Source organism: Trachemys scripta, chromosome 1, assembly GCF_013100865.1.
Source record: "Trachemys scripta elegans isolate TJP31775 chromosome 1, CAS_Tse_1.0, whole genome shotgun sequence".
Taxonomy (NCBI): domain Eukaryota; kingdom Metazoa; phylum Chordata; order Testudines; family Emydidae; genus Trachemys; species Trachemys scripta.
In genome coordinates, this window is record NC_048298.1 from 163,990,428 (window position 1) to 164,003,536 (window position 13,109).

General features: G+C 46.0%; 1 protein-coding gene and 1 long non-coding RNA gene across 2 annotated transcripts in view; both read right to left on the reverse strand.

Moving 5' to 3' along the window:
* Positions 1-9,118, reverse strand: part of LOC117876689 (zinc finger protein 436-like) — a 21,673-nt gene extending 12,555 nt beyond the window's left edge. The window contains 3 exon segments of the mRNA XM_034769027.1: positions 6,751-7,679; positions 8,087-8,200; positions 8,737-9,118. Coding sequence (XP_034624918.1) covers positions 6,751-7,679; positions 8,087-8,200; positions 8,737-9,016 — 1,323 coding nt within the window. The 5' untranslated portion in view covers positions 9,017-9,118.
* Positions 9,119-11,012: 1,894 nt separating this feature from the next.
* Positions 11,013-12,336, reverse strand: LOC117888443. Its single transcript, XR_004648334.1, has 2 exons — positions 11,402-12,336; positions 11,013-11,191 (listed from the first exon to the last, which is right to left on the reverse strand). It is a non-coding gene; the product is annotated as an uncharacterized LOC117888443 (long non-coding RNA).
* Positions 12,337-13,109: the final 773 nt, after the last annotated feature.

Sequence of the window (13,109 nt, forward strand, 5' to 3'; positions counted from 1 at the left end):
CACCCCCCCCCAAGATTCAGTCAGGGGTATTTATGGTATAAGTCATGGACAGGTCATGGGGCCATCATTTTTTGTTTTTTGCCTGTGACCTATCCATGACTTAAACTAAAAATACCAGTGATTAAATCTTAGCCTTAATTATGATGAGCCAAGGTGCAAAAACTGAAGTAGAAAGACTCCAGGGAGATGTGTTCATTCCAAATGGTGCAGGAACAATTTGTATAATGGGGGTGCTGAAAGCCATTGAACCAAACAATCCCTGTATATATGATGGAAACCACTTCAAGCCGGGGGGTGGGGTGGGGCCTGCAGCAACACTCTCAGCACTCCTGGTTCCAGCACCTATGCGCTGGTGGAGATCTCATCCATGAAGGAGACGAAAATATAGACATTAACACAGAGACTGCTGATGGAAAGAATACCTTCCATTCAGTAGCTGAAGTGGTATTTCAAGAACAGTCTGCAGATAGTTCAGCATCACAAGAAATACCATTGAAACATGATACTCTCCCCGGTTAGCAGTCAGAGTCTCTTATCTAACAAACCTGGAATACATCCAGAATCAACTTGCAATGCAAAATACTCAAGAGGAAGCAGATACAAGGAGGATGCTTCTGCATGCTGTATGTGCCAGTATGGCTTTTGAGTCTTTTGTGTCAAGGAATCATAGTAATTAGGTCACCTGATACAGATGTTTTGGTCCTTGCTGTTCACTACTTACCAAAAACGGAACTGTGATGAGGAGGCATGGCCTCCCTCAGAGATTGACAAGGAGGGACCACAACCTGCCCCTTGGGTTGCAGAGCCTGGAAGGCCATGCCCGCCTCACCGGAAGCTGAGGAGGACAGGAAGTGGAAGTTTAAAAGGTGGGCCCTGTAGCTCAGTTGGGCTGGAGCAGCTGAGGGAGACAGACACATCCCGCTTGCTGCTGGAGCCCGAGGAGGACCCTGGCCGTACCGAGGACTTGCCAGAGCTGCCGATCAACTGAGATGCCGAGGAGCTGCTGGGGCTTTCTCTGGCCACCTACTGCTGGGAGATGGAGGACACCCATGGAACTGGAGGTCAGGGCCGGCTTTAGGCCGATTCCCCCGAATCGGGCCCCGTGCCCTAAAGAAGAGCGCCTAACTTAGATGCCTTTTTAATTTTTACTCACCTGGCGGTGGTCCAGGTCTTCGGCGCCACTTCTGCGGGGGTCTTTCACTCGTTCTGAGTCTTCAGCTGTGGGTCCTTCGCTCGCTCTGGGTCTTTGGCAGCATTTCGGCGGTGGGTCCTTCCGTGCCACGGAAGACCCAGAGCGAGTGAAGGACCTGTCACCGAAATGCCGCTGAAGACCTGGACTGCCGCCGGGTATTCGAATCGGGCCCCGCACTTCCTAAAGCCGGCCCTGATGGAGGTACCCATCAAGGGGAAAGTAGGAAGTAGCCCAGGGATACTAGACAACAGTCTGGTTGGGGGTTTGGCATGATACTAGGTCAGTGTATTGCAGGCAAATCCCTGCTGACCCAGTGGCGGACCACTCTGCCACCATTAGGGTCCTGGGCTGGGTGCAATAGGGTGGGCCTGGGTCCCCCTACCCACTTCCATCCCAACCTTAGGGTGGCAGCTTCCCCAATCTAGGACATGAGGCCTGTGTTTGTCGGCAATCTGCCAAAGCCAGGATGCCCCACTGTTTGTTCTTGCTCTGTCCTGACTGCAGGCCAGAGCCCTCTGTTTGCGCTTTGCCTTGCCTAAGGGCCTGGGCTTATAGACTTTGCTGCTCTGCCTTGACTGCAGGCCAGAGCCCCTTAATGGGTGGTGCTCCACCCTGCCTGAGGACCTGGGCACCTAGATTTGTTGCTCCTTGGCCCAGTTTAGGTGGCCTCAGCTTTAAAGACATTTAATTCCCCTCTGAGTGAGTGCACAAGGGTGCGATTACGAGAAGGCATGGCTTCCCTCAGAGATTGACAGAGGAGGACGGCCATTCACACTTACAGGAACACACAGATAACACATGGATTGAAGCAGGCACCATTACCGGCACAGCCGACAAGCATTGCTTCATACCTGCACACGCAATTTGTGAGACACTCACTCCTGACTTCTGCAACATACTTCCTGCTGTACACGCATTAATAGAATGTGACACTGTGTCACCCTTATTTGGTATTGGGGGGGGGGGAGAAATCTGTGTTTAATGTCAAAACAAAGGGAGCTTACTACTTCAGAGATCTTGCCAAATTGGGAGAGAGTGATGGACAAGGCACAATTGCTGCAGCAAGGAAGTTGGTAATAGTGCTTTATGACCAGAGCAAGAAAGAAAAGGAGACCCACAGAGGCTTGAATTGCTTGAGCTTCAATCTGTCTGTCAAAAAAGACAAGTTAATGGCTAAACGCTCACCATGTGAGGGCATTTTTTAAGTGCATGTCTAAAGAGCATCTTGGCAAACAAAGATTTGGATGTCCTTGGCATATAGGTAAACCAGATATTGGATCTCCATTGCAACATGGATGGGAAAATGTGGATGACAAACTACTTCCTGTATTTGTCAAGGGCCCAATGGCATCTGAGCTTCTACAAGACCTTATTTGTGCCTGTACCTATAGAGGTTACTGGACAATCAACTGTCTGTAGTCAGAACAATCTTTGTTGCACAGAATTGGGTACATGCCAAGGCAATGAAGACTGTGGTAACCCAGGAACTCTCGACAGAGATCATAATGAAGAACAAGATGATAATTATGTTGACTAGAAATGTCACAAGTGCTATTACATTTCAATGATACCGGTACACATTTATTTATTAGCTTCTGGTTTACCTTTACATTGTTGTTGTGATGTTTTGAGTTCTCAAAGAAATCCAATTTTATGTCTTGAAATAATACAGTCATTAAACTAACAGAAACGAATGCAAATATTTCAAAGTGGTCATTTTATCAACTTGATGGGGTCATTGTTTATTTCTATGGTAATGGCCCCACTTGACAGCACCATATCATACATCATATTAAAGTAGGCATAATAAGCTTTCAAATGATGTATGGTATGTGTGTGTACAGAGAAGTTACATTGAGTTAACCAAATCAGTGGTGTCCGTTACTAATCTACTTCTGCTCACTGAACAACTACTGTAGTTGGTGGCTCATTAAGACGGGGGACTTGATCTACAGGTTGTGGAGATTCTGCATCATGGCATGTGTTGGACAGGAGGGTCAGAGAAGGTCTAACGAAGGCAGTGTTTCACAACCAGGGTCATGAAAGGCAATCGGGGAAGGGTGGAGGCTGTTGCAAGGTGTTGAAAATTTTATTGCAGTCTAAAGGAAAGAATCTTGCTCTCCCACTTGCTGCAGACCCTTCCCCTTGACGGTCCAGTATTCTCTGTCAACCTCCCAACACCCCCTATCCCCCAATACATTTTATATGTTTATAATTGATACATTTTCTCTAGATTAAGAGTAAAAAAAAATGTAAGGGGATTGTGAAAATGTTGGACTTCAAATAAGGATTTGCAAACTCTAGTGGCCTTAAAATCTTTGAATTACGTAGCACTGATTTAGAGTCTTTCCAGGGATTCTTGGAATTTTTAATATTTCTCAAGAACAGCAGCTTTTATTAAAAAAAAAAAAGTCAAGAAAAAGTAGCTTCTAGCATTTCTGGTCCTAAGGAAAACCTTCTGCAGTGCTGTCTTCCCCAAACTGTAGCCAGACTGAAACAATATGTCAGGGGCCTGATCCAGCAAGATTCAGTGAGTACCTTCAGTGACAGATCCTAGTAGAAGCATAGCACAATACCAATGATCTCAACGGTATGTTCATACTGAAACACCACCACCATTAGCTAATGTGAACACTAGCTGTTTCACTGTGGATCACTTAGTCGTGGCATTTGGCTAATATGCTTTATCCCTTTAATAGTTACATTCAGTTGGATCATTCCCTATACATAAATATAACAAATTCCTGTCCTCAGCCACATTCACAGCTTCTCCATTCATTTCAGGCTCCATTTCCACTCTCCTAAGCCATCCATCACACTTATTTTTAAGTTTTTCTTTTTGTGGAAAGGGAAAATCTGTCATAACCACTTATTTTATATCAGGAACAAAAAGAATCCTAACAAAAGTATTGGTGCCTTACTATATGTAAATGGCAGAATTATCAGTAATAATAAAGAAAAGGCAGAAGTGTTCTGTATTTGGGAAAAAAGCAATGCAGTTATATGTAACACTCTTTCTATTCCACTAGTATCTCAGAGGATGTTAAACAGCAGCTACTAAAGTTAGACATTTTAAAATCAGCAGGTCTGGCTAACTTGCATCCAAGAGTTTTAAAAGAGCTGTCTGAGTAGCTCACTGGACCACTAATGTAGATTTTTAGTAAGTCTTGAAACACTGGGGAAATCCTAGAAAACTGAAGGAAAGCTAATGTGCCAATATAAAAAAAACTGTAAATGGGAAGATGAGGAAATTATAGGTCTGTCAATCTTCAGCCACTTTCTTTTGCTGCTATTAGGGAACAGTAAGACTTTTGGGACACAGTTTGTATGAACGACAATGCTGACATTTTCAAAAGTGACTAGTGATTTTGGGTACCCAAGTCAACACCTTAATGGGACTACTTTCGGGGACAAGGCTGAATGCACCTATGGCAGACATTCAAATGGGGGAGGAGAGATTCTCATCCAGTTCCTGGTGGAAGCAAAGAATGACTGCAGTTCGGGATCAGTACATTTGTGAGATTAGAATGGGAACACAGCATCAGTTCTGGAGAGGTACAGGATGCCACAATATCGTGGAGAATACTAGCAATGGGTCCAAGCCTGGTAGAAGTCTCCCTAATGTAAGGATATAGGATAGTCGGTCAATGTTTGTTCACCGGTACAAACAGCAAACTCAATTTTTTGTAACATTTCAAGAGAACTCTTTCTTAAACAGGCAAAAAAAATCCATAGAAACAAGGACAAATATTTTAAATGGACGCTCTCCTAGGCCTGACAGCACAAGTGTGTTACTGCCTCTGGCTAAGCAGTCCATAGCTTCAGTAACATTGTGTGCATTTCATGGCTTGCACTTTTTCTCAGGATCACCATTCTTATGGCACCCCTTGCTTTTTGCCCTTGCCAGCCTCCTATCATTGGGAGTTGGTTGCTGTCTTAAAAGCCCATCATTATCGCTATCTCTACATTCAGATTTTCTGTGTGTGTATTTACAACACAACATATTTGATCACTTTCGTTCTAGATTAAATCGTGGAATAATTTTTTCCCCATTTGGCTTTGAGAATGGAACAGGCATCTCAAGAGGTATTTTGTTTACCAGAGTTTTTTTGAGCTAGAGGTATTAACACCTTCCATATTATTGCCAATTTCACCCCTACCCAGTACCACCAAGCTTTTGTCTGAACCAGCATCACTTTTAGAGGAGGATATATTCATTGTAGTTTTCCCTTTCACAAAGAATGCTTTAGGAAAACATACTCGGTGGTCAGTTCTTTCCCCATTCTGACAATTCTGCTTCCCCGCATCTTCCTGTGCAGAAAATCTGAACTTCCTTCATGTCGTGACTTTATAACTAAAAATCACAGCACGTTACTACTCTTAGGCTATGTCTACACTACAGACCTTACAGCGGCACAGCTGTACTGCTGCACCTGCACCGCTGTAAGGTCTCCTGTGTAACTGCTCTATGCCAACAGGAGAGAGCTCTCCCCGTCGGCATAATTAAACAACCCCCAACGAGCAGTGGTAGCTATGTTGGCACGAGAGCGTCTCCCACTGACATAGCACTGTCCACATAACTCCTGTCGGTGTAACTTATGTCGCTCAGGGGAGTGTTTTTTCCCTGCACCCATGACTAGCAAAATGTTTACTGACAAAAGTGCTAGTGTAGACATAGCCTTAGAAATATACATCACAATCTCCTCACCATAACAATTGACAATTCCAGATTCATGGGGGTTTAAGTTAAAAACAGATTTATTCAAGGGGGAAAAAAAACAGAATTATGAAATTAAAATTCATGTTAAAGTTTAAGAACACATTTAGTTTCAAATTAAAGTTGGACAAATAGCTTAATTTTTTTTCGATGCATGTCATCCTCCTCCTGTTCACCAATTGTCAATTAGCAGATCACAGTTAAAACAAATTCATCCTACATACTAATTACACCTTTATAATTTTCATAAAGTGCCACCCACAAGGGCACTTGAGCAAGCATCTTTCTAAGAGAAATGTCTATTAGGATGTTAATTGACTTGCTCTCATGGACTAAGTTGTCAAACAGCAGCGTATTTGTCACAGACACATTAATTTCACTACCATTTATTCAGCAAGTACAGTTCCAAGGATATGGCCCAAGTACTATCACAATGTGGGGTTGGGGGAGTGGGGTTAAATAAATATAATCGATAGGAACTAATATCTAAAGAATGTACCAGAAAGTGGGAAACAGAAGCTTGGGTTCTGAAGGGAGCCACAAGGCCAGGGTGAAGTCGGGCCAGGATGCCAAAGCCTGATCAATGTATTGAGAAAGCGTTATGATTTGATCCATGTTTTACCCTTATCACTACTAAAAATAAAAGGCCATGATTCCTCTGAATACTTAACTCTTCCCAGTTTCCTCCTATTGTGGTGCTTCATACCCTTTCCCAAACAATGGCTCGAACCATCATCACACTAAGGACGTGCTCCCTCCCCACATCACACCGCAATGCTCAGCTGGCTTTCTCCCTACAGGAGGGCTGTATTCCCCCTCTTCCCAGCAATGGTGGTCCCTACTGTGCGTGGTGTTTCTGGTGCCGCACAAGCTGTGGCTGGAAGCGGAAGCACTTCCCGCACTGAGCACAGTGGTAGGGATTCTCTCCCGTGTGGATCCTCTGGTGTTTGATCAGATTGGAGTTCCCACTGAAGCACTTCCCACACTCAGTGCATTTGTAGGGTTTCTCCCCGGTGTGGGTCCTGCTGTGGTTGATCAGATCGGAGCTCTGGCCAAAGCTCTTCCCACACTCCATGCACGTGTAGGGCTTGACGCCGTTGTGGATCCTCTGGTGCTGGATGAGGTGTGAGCGCTGGCTAAAATTTTTGCCACACTCGGGACATTTGTATGGCTTCTCTCCCGTGTGCATTCTCTGGTGTTTTATACATGTGGAGCTATCACTGAAGATCTTCCCACACTCAGTGCATACGTAGGGCTTGTGTCCTGTGTGGATCCTCTGGTGTTTGATAAGGTTGGAGCTCTGGCTGAAGCTCTTCCCACACTCGTGACATGTGTAGGGCTTCTGGCCCGTGTGGATTCTCCGGTGCTGAATAAGGTGCGAGCTCTGGCTGAAGCCTTTCCCGCACTCTGTGCATTTGAAGGGTCTCTCCCCCGTGTGCATTCTCTGATGCTGGATCAGGTGTATGCTTCGACTGAAGCCCTTCCCGCATTCAGAACATATGGTTGGTCTCTCTGATCGGGGTGTTCGTCGGGGGACGACGTCCTCTCGTTGCTCCTGGAGGTCTCGTTCGCCGTGAGTGGATTCAGTTGGTTTCCTCTCTGAAGGGTCCTCTCTCTGTGGCATTGCTGAGTTGTGCTGACTCACATGGGCTTTCCCCAGGTCAGGGCCCTGGGATAGGTCTCCTCCGGATCTCACTGAAAACACCCGCTGCAGTTCCATGCTTGCAGAATCTTCCTGCTGAGAAATCTCCTCCTCTCCACTGTGATCGCCTGGCGAAGAGAAGATTATTCCAGACATGGTTATTCCCTGTGCTTGGGAGAAAGGAAGCCTTGGAAAGAGGACTTGCAAAGGACTCGTGACTACTGCTGAAGATCAGAAGTCAGGTCTTTCCCAAATAAGAGTGGAGGGGATGAGTTCAGCTTCTTAACACTCTTCTTAACACTCAGAGTACAGGTGAGGGTAGACAATACTAGCAGAAGTGAGTCAGAAAGGGCAGAAAGCCATCCTTGATATTTGCCCTGGAGATAGTTTTCTTACATTGTAACCAGTTCTCCTAATTACAAAACGGAACAAAATGACATGAGGCAGAACCAAGAGTTCACAGTAGCTATTGGAATTCCAACTTCTTTTACTTCACTCATTGAGTGTTTCCAAGTTGGTTCAGCTTATTCCTCACCTGTGGGGGTGTATTTCAAGATCTCCGATTCCTTGAAAGCCTGGTGACCTGAGTCAGATAGTTCTTTGCCTTTTTCCATTTGGGAGGCCATGTCACATTTAGGAATTGGAAAACCTGCTCATGAGAAAGAAAACATCATGGCTTGTTAAATATTCAACCAATGCTTGTCACAAACGATGTTTTTAAGCCCAGCTGCTCTAATGGGGAGGGGAGGGAACAAAGCAGTAGTCTGGAAGGGATGAGTCACCTGAATGGTTGGGAAAGTGTTCCAGGATACCATTTGGGAGATAACGGTTCTGATGGTAGATGTGTTTTATCCGTGTAAGAGATTCAAGGATCCCTCTTAATGGGAGAATGATATTATATACAAAGCCAGCAAGAGATCCCCGATTCCCTTTTTAAGTTGGCGCCAGTCCCAGGTAGAAGTGTGTTGCAAACCCAGGAATTTCCAGCAACGTTTGTATGCTCAGGCATTAGAGACAAGGACAGGAGTGGGCTGTCAACGGCACTTCTGAAAATCCTTCTAAATGGGAGGTGATAGTCGCACCCAGGTTCTGAGGATTAAAGGGTCTGATACCCCCAGGAAAGAACCTTGTGCTGGAGCAAATGAAGTCACTTCAGAGATGCTCATAAAAAAGGTGACTCCTTACCTAGTGAGATGAGATTCTGGTAGTTCTCCTGCATGACATCCCTGTTGAGTTCCATCAGCCCTTTGCCATAAAGCCCTGCTAGGACAGCACAACTACACCATAAAATGCCAATGGTACCTAAAACAAGCATTCTCCATTCAGTATTTGCTGCTCCAAGGACAATCCCACTGCTAAGTAGCAAGGGGTAGTGAGAGGAGCAGGAGGGGCACAGGAACTGGGAGTTGCTGCAGAGAAGAACAGATGAGACACAATGGCAAGAAAAAGGCAAGGAGGGAAACATCAAAAGTCCCAAAGAGAGAAAGGAGGATGGGGAAGGAAGAAAACCAAAGGGAGGAGTGGGCAGTCCTACGGCTCACCATGACCATAACATGTTATAACTAAAACTTACCCTGTCTACAGTAGTATTTTTTAAAAAGCATTAGAGTATCTCCTAGGAGATACAGCTCCACTACTGGCTGGATCCAAAGGCTGTAACTGCTGGGACTGCTAAAAAAAAAAAATTAGTTAGGGATGGACAAACACCCCAACATTCAGGCAATACTTGTATTCAGAGGCCGTATTATTGGATATTAACAAGTATATAAGCTTACAATGGAAATACCATGAATGAAAATATAAGCAATCAGGCAGCAGCAGAGAGGAGGGGCTGCCCATCATACTCAACCTTCAACAGTGCTACAGCAGCAGAGAGATCCACAGTAAGCTAATTGGCCAACCTGGAGCAGGAAAAGAGAATGAAGTGTCACTCTCTTCAGGGGAGGCAAAGATAGTGAATCCTATGGCTCCCCCGCTCCCCCCTTTCTTTAGTACTCTTGTGTGCCACTGGCAAAGCATATTCTAGGGTGTTTTCGTTCTGTCCTGAGCCAGGAGACCAAGGAGAGAGTAAGAGTCTGTAAACTTTCCCCCACTCTCATAGCTGGAGTTTTAATAAATGTTTATCATTTTGCTTTTAATTCCACTCAGCTACATGTACTTTTTATGGCTCAGCCAAGATATTTTTGGTTTATAGGGATTACTCTACTGTGGAGATCCATGTTTTCAGCAAGCCATTTTCTATCCTTAGAAGCCTGGAATCGGCAGGAAAATGGACAGCGTAACATTTCCATTCTCCACACTGTGAACCCTGGGGACTACAGGGCAAAGCTTAGATTTTGAGGAAGCAATCCAATTATAGTGTGTATATTTTTCCCAACACTGAATAATGCTCACTTTCTGCTCCCACTGAAAGAGATTTTTGCCATAGGGAAAAGTACACCTGATATAATGCTGTCCTCGGGAACCAAAAAAATCTTATTGCGTTATAGGTGAAACCGTGTTATATCGAACTTGCTTTGATCCGCCAGAGCGCGCAGCCCCTCCCCACCTGGAGCGCTGCTTTCCGGCGTTATATCGGGGTAGAGGTGTATATCCTTCAATAGCACAAGTCTGCCTGGCAAGTATTACTCTTGTATTTGGGAGACAAGGTGAGCAAGGTAGTATCTTTTAGTGGACCACTCTCTGTTGGTGAGTGAGACAAGCTTACACAGAGCTGGACTCAGGAGCAGCAGGTCTCTACTCTGCACCATCCCTTGTCATTCTAGCCTCCATTACTGGCTACTAGGAGATTCAGTCTCATTTACGCAGCAAACTGATATCTCTAGATCCTCTAGTCCCACGCTGCTTGCGGAACGAACTCCCACGGTTTTGTAAGGATGGGAGGCTATAATTCAGCAAGGGGGTGAAGCAGGGGGTATGAGGCATTCCAGAATTGCAATTCCCCCGTTAGCTGAGTGGGGACAGTGGAAAATAGAAGCAGCAGCTTGCTAGGTCAGGTGGAGTGCTAGCAGATGCTAGGGTGAGATGCTGAAGGAATGGGGTGGAAGCGGCCTGCTGGAAAATGCTAGGGGGATAGGATGCAAAAATAAGAGGATTGTGGGTATGCTAGACCATGCTGCTGGACCAGAAAAGGGTGCAGTAATCGGGGGAGCAATCCTGCTGTATTGTGGCAGGATGGTGGTGCCTGAATTGGGGAGCTGCTGGGGTGTGTATGGAGAGGGGGGCCAGGAAGGAGAGGGCTGCCTGCTGGAGTGCTAGTGAGATAAAAAACATGGAGTGGGGGTTCAAACGGAAATCTGCAAAGGGACAGGAGGACAGATGGTCCCTGGAGAAGGGGGACAAGCCGTGTAAAGGTGGAGGCTGCAGGAGGGAGTGGGGACAGGAAAGGCTAATGGAAAACGTCAAAAGGGGTGCAAGAATTGAGGGTCACACTCCTGGTCTGTGCCTCAGGAAAGAGGCACAGAAACAGGGTGGCATCCTTGGGAGCACCGTGGAGGAAGGGTAATAAAGGGAAAGGCGCGGGGAGGGGGGCGAGAGAAACGTCCCTCATTTTTTCAGCTGGGTTCTGGATGAATTCCCACTCTGGAAAGGTCACAGGGGCCAGTTTGCAGGTCGCTGTGCCACTCTCAGAAGTCCCATCCTGAAAACACAATGTGTTTGCTAGAAGTCACATGGCTTCGAAGCGCAGAGTGATTTCTCGTGGGGCGGGTCTGCGGTGGTTTTTGAATGCTGGCCGTACAGGCTGCCTCACCCCCATGAGAGCCAGCCTCGGGAGGCAATGCCGGCACGCCTCCCCCTGCGCGCCTTCAGCTCCGCCACGGGCGCGCTTCCACAGCCCCGTTTTACCTACCTGCAAGAACACGCCGACAGGGATTGCAGCCTCCAGTCCCGGCTCGCCTCTGGGAGAGAGGATGCGCTGTAGCCCCGCAGATCTCACTCACACGGCAGATTGCAGCTTCCTGCTTGGAGACTGGGAGGGCAAAGGACGCTTCCTGGGAGGAGCCAGGAGCGAGCCTGCGGGGTAATATAATACCTCAGCGCTGCTAAGGGAGGGGATCTACCCCGCCAGGCAAGGAGCGGATACGGCCAGGTGTCAAAGCTGCTGGGAGACACATCACACCATGGCAGCCACGGCTCCAGGCACGTTAGGGGAAGCATGGTCCGGGAAGTAGTGAGGGCCAGTCACAGCAGCCATCTTAGCGGGGGGGGCGTGGACACCCCCAGGAACATTACTGAATTTTCAGGCTGTGCCCAGCGTGGAAACATGATGGTGGTGGAAGCCATTCCTTGCAAAGTTGCCAGCTCTCTGGTATGCTACTTAAAGCCCCAGCTCCTGGAGTCAAATGATTGCAAATCTCAGTTTATTTGTATTTTAAGATTAAAAAGTTTCTAGCCCTCACGATTGTGGAGGAGAGCTTGACTGTATAACCTGAATGTGTCATAAAGGCTCAAAAATCCCAGGGGAAACAAATAACCCCCAAACTTATATATTTTTAAAACCATGCTTTGTAAGGCAATTTTGTGATATTTTAAGAAATATTTTGGGTCTAGAAGACTAAGCTCTTTGGGACAGGCTTTTTGTTCTGTCTCAAAAAAACTGCAGCCAGTCAGCAACAGGCATTTCTGTAATCAGCTCTTGATGTTTTACAGAATGATAGTGGGAGGCTAGGTGTTGATAGTCACCTCACACAGAACAGCAAACAGCTGCATTGCCCTCTGTGTGCAATAGGGCTTTGTATGTATGCGGTATCAGAGGGGTAACCGTGTTAGTCTGTATCCACAAAAACAATGAGGAGTCTGGTGGCACCGTAAAGACTAACAGATTTATTTGGGTATAAGCTTTTGTGGGTAACCCCCCCCACACTTCTTCAGATACATATGTATGCAGTGTTGTTGCTATGTCAGTCCCAGGGTATTACAGAGACAAGGTGGGTGAGGTAATATTTTTTTTTTTTTTGGACCAGCTTCTGCTGTTGAGAGAGACAAGCTTATTACCCATGAAAGCTTATGTTCAAATAAATTTGTTAGTCTCTAAGGTGCCACAAGTACTCCTGTTCTTTTTGCGGATACAGACTAACACGGCTGCTACTCTGAAAGCTTTCAAGCTTACACAGAGCTCTTCTTCAGCTCTGGGAAATGTATGTGTAAGCTCAAAAGTTTGTCTCAGTCTAATATGTTAGCTCACCCACCTGGTTTCTCCAGTACGACTTTGTCACAAAGTCTGGCAATCAGTCTCCCTCTCTGTCTCTCACTTAAACCCCTTTCCTTTCTGTGCACTTCTCCCCGACACCCATCTCAGGGAGGTAGGATGGGACTTTGATCACTTTTGGGTCTAAGCATTTTTAGTATTTAAGGAATAGGTTGTGTGAAAGGAATATTTGAGAGAAAACAGCATGTCTAGAAGGTTGGAACAGGGGATTAGGAATCTGGAGATAAGGCAGTCTTTTGCTCTTTTATACTTGCTTTACAGTCCCTTTAAATTGTCCAAAATTATTATTTGAAGGAAAAACATTGCAGAAGATAATATTATGCCTGCAGTGCCTTTAGCTGAGCTCCCT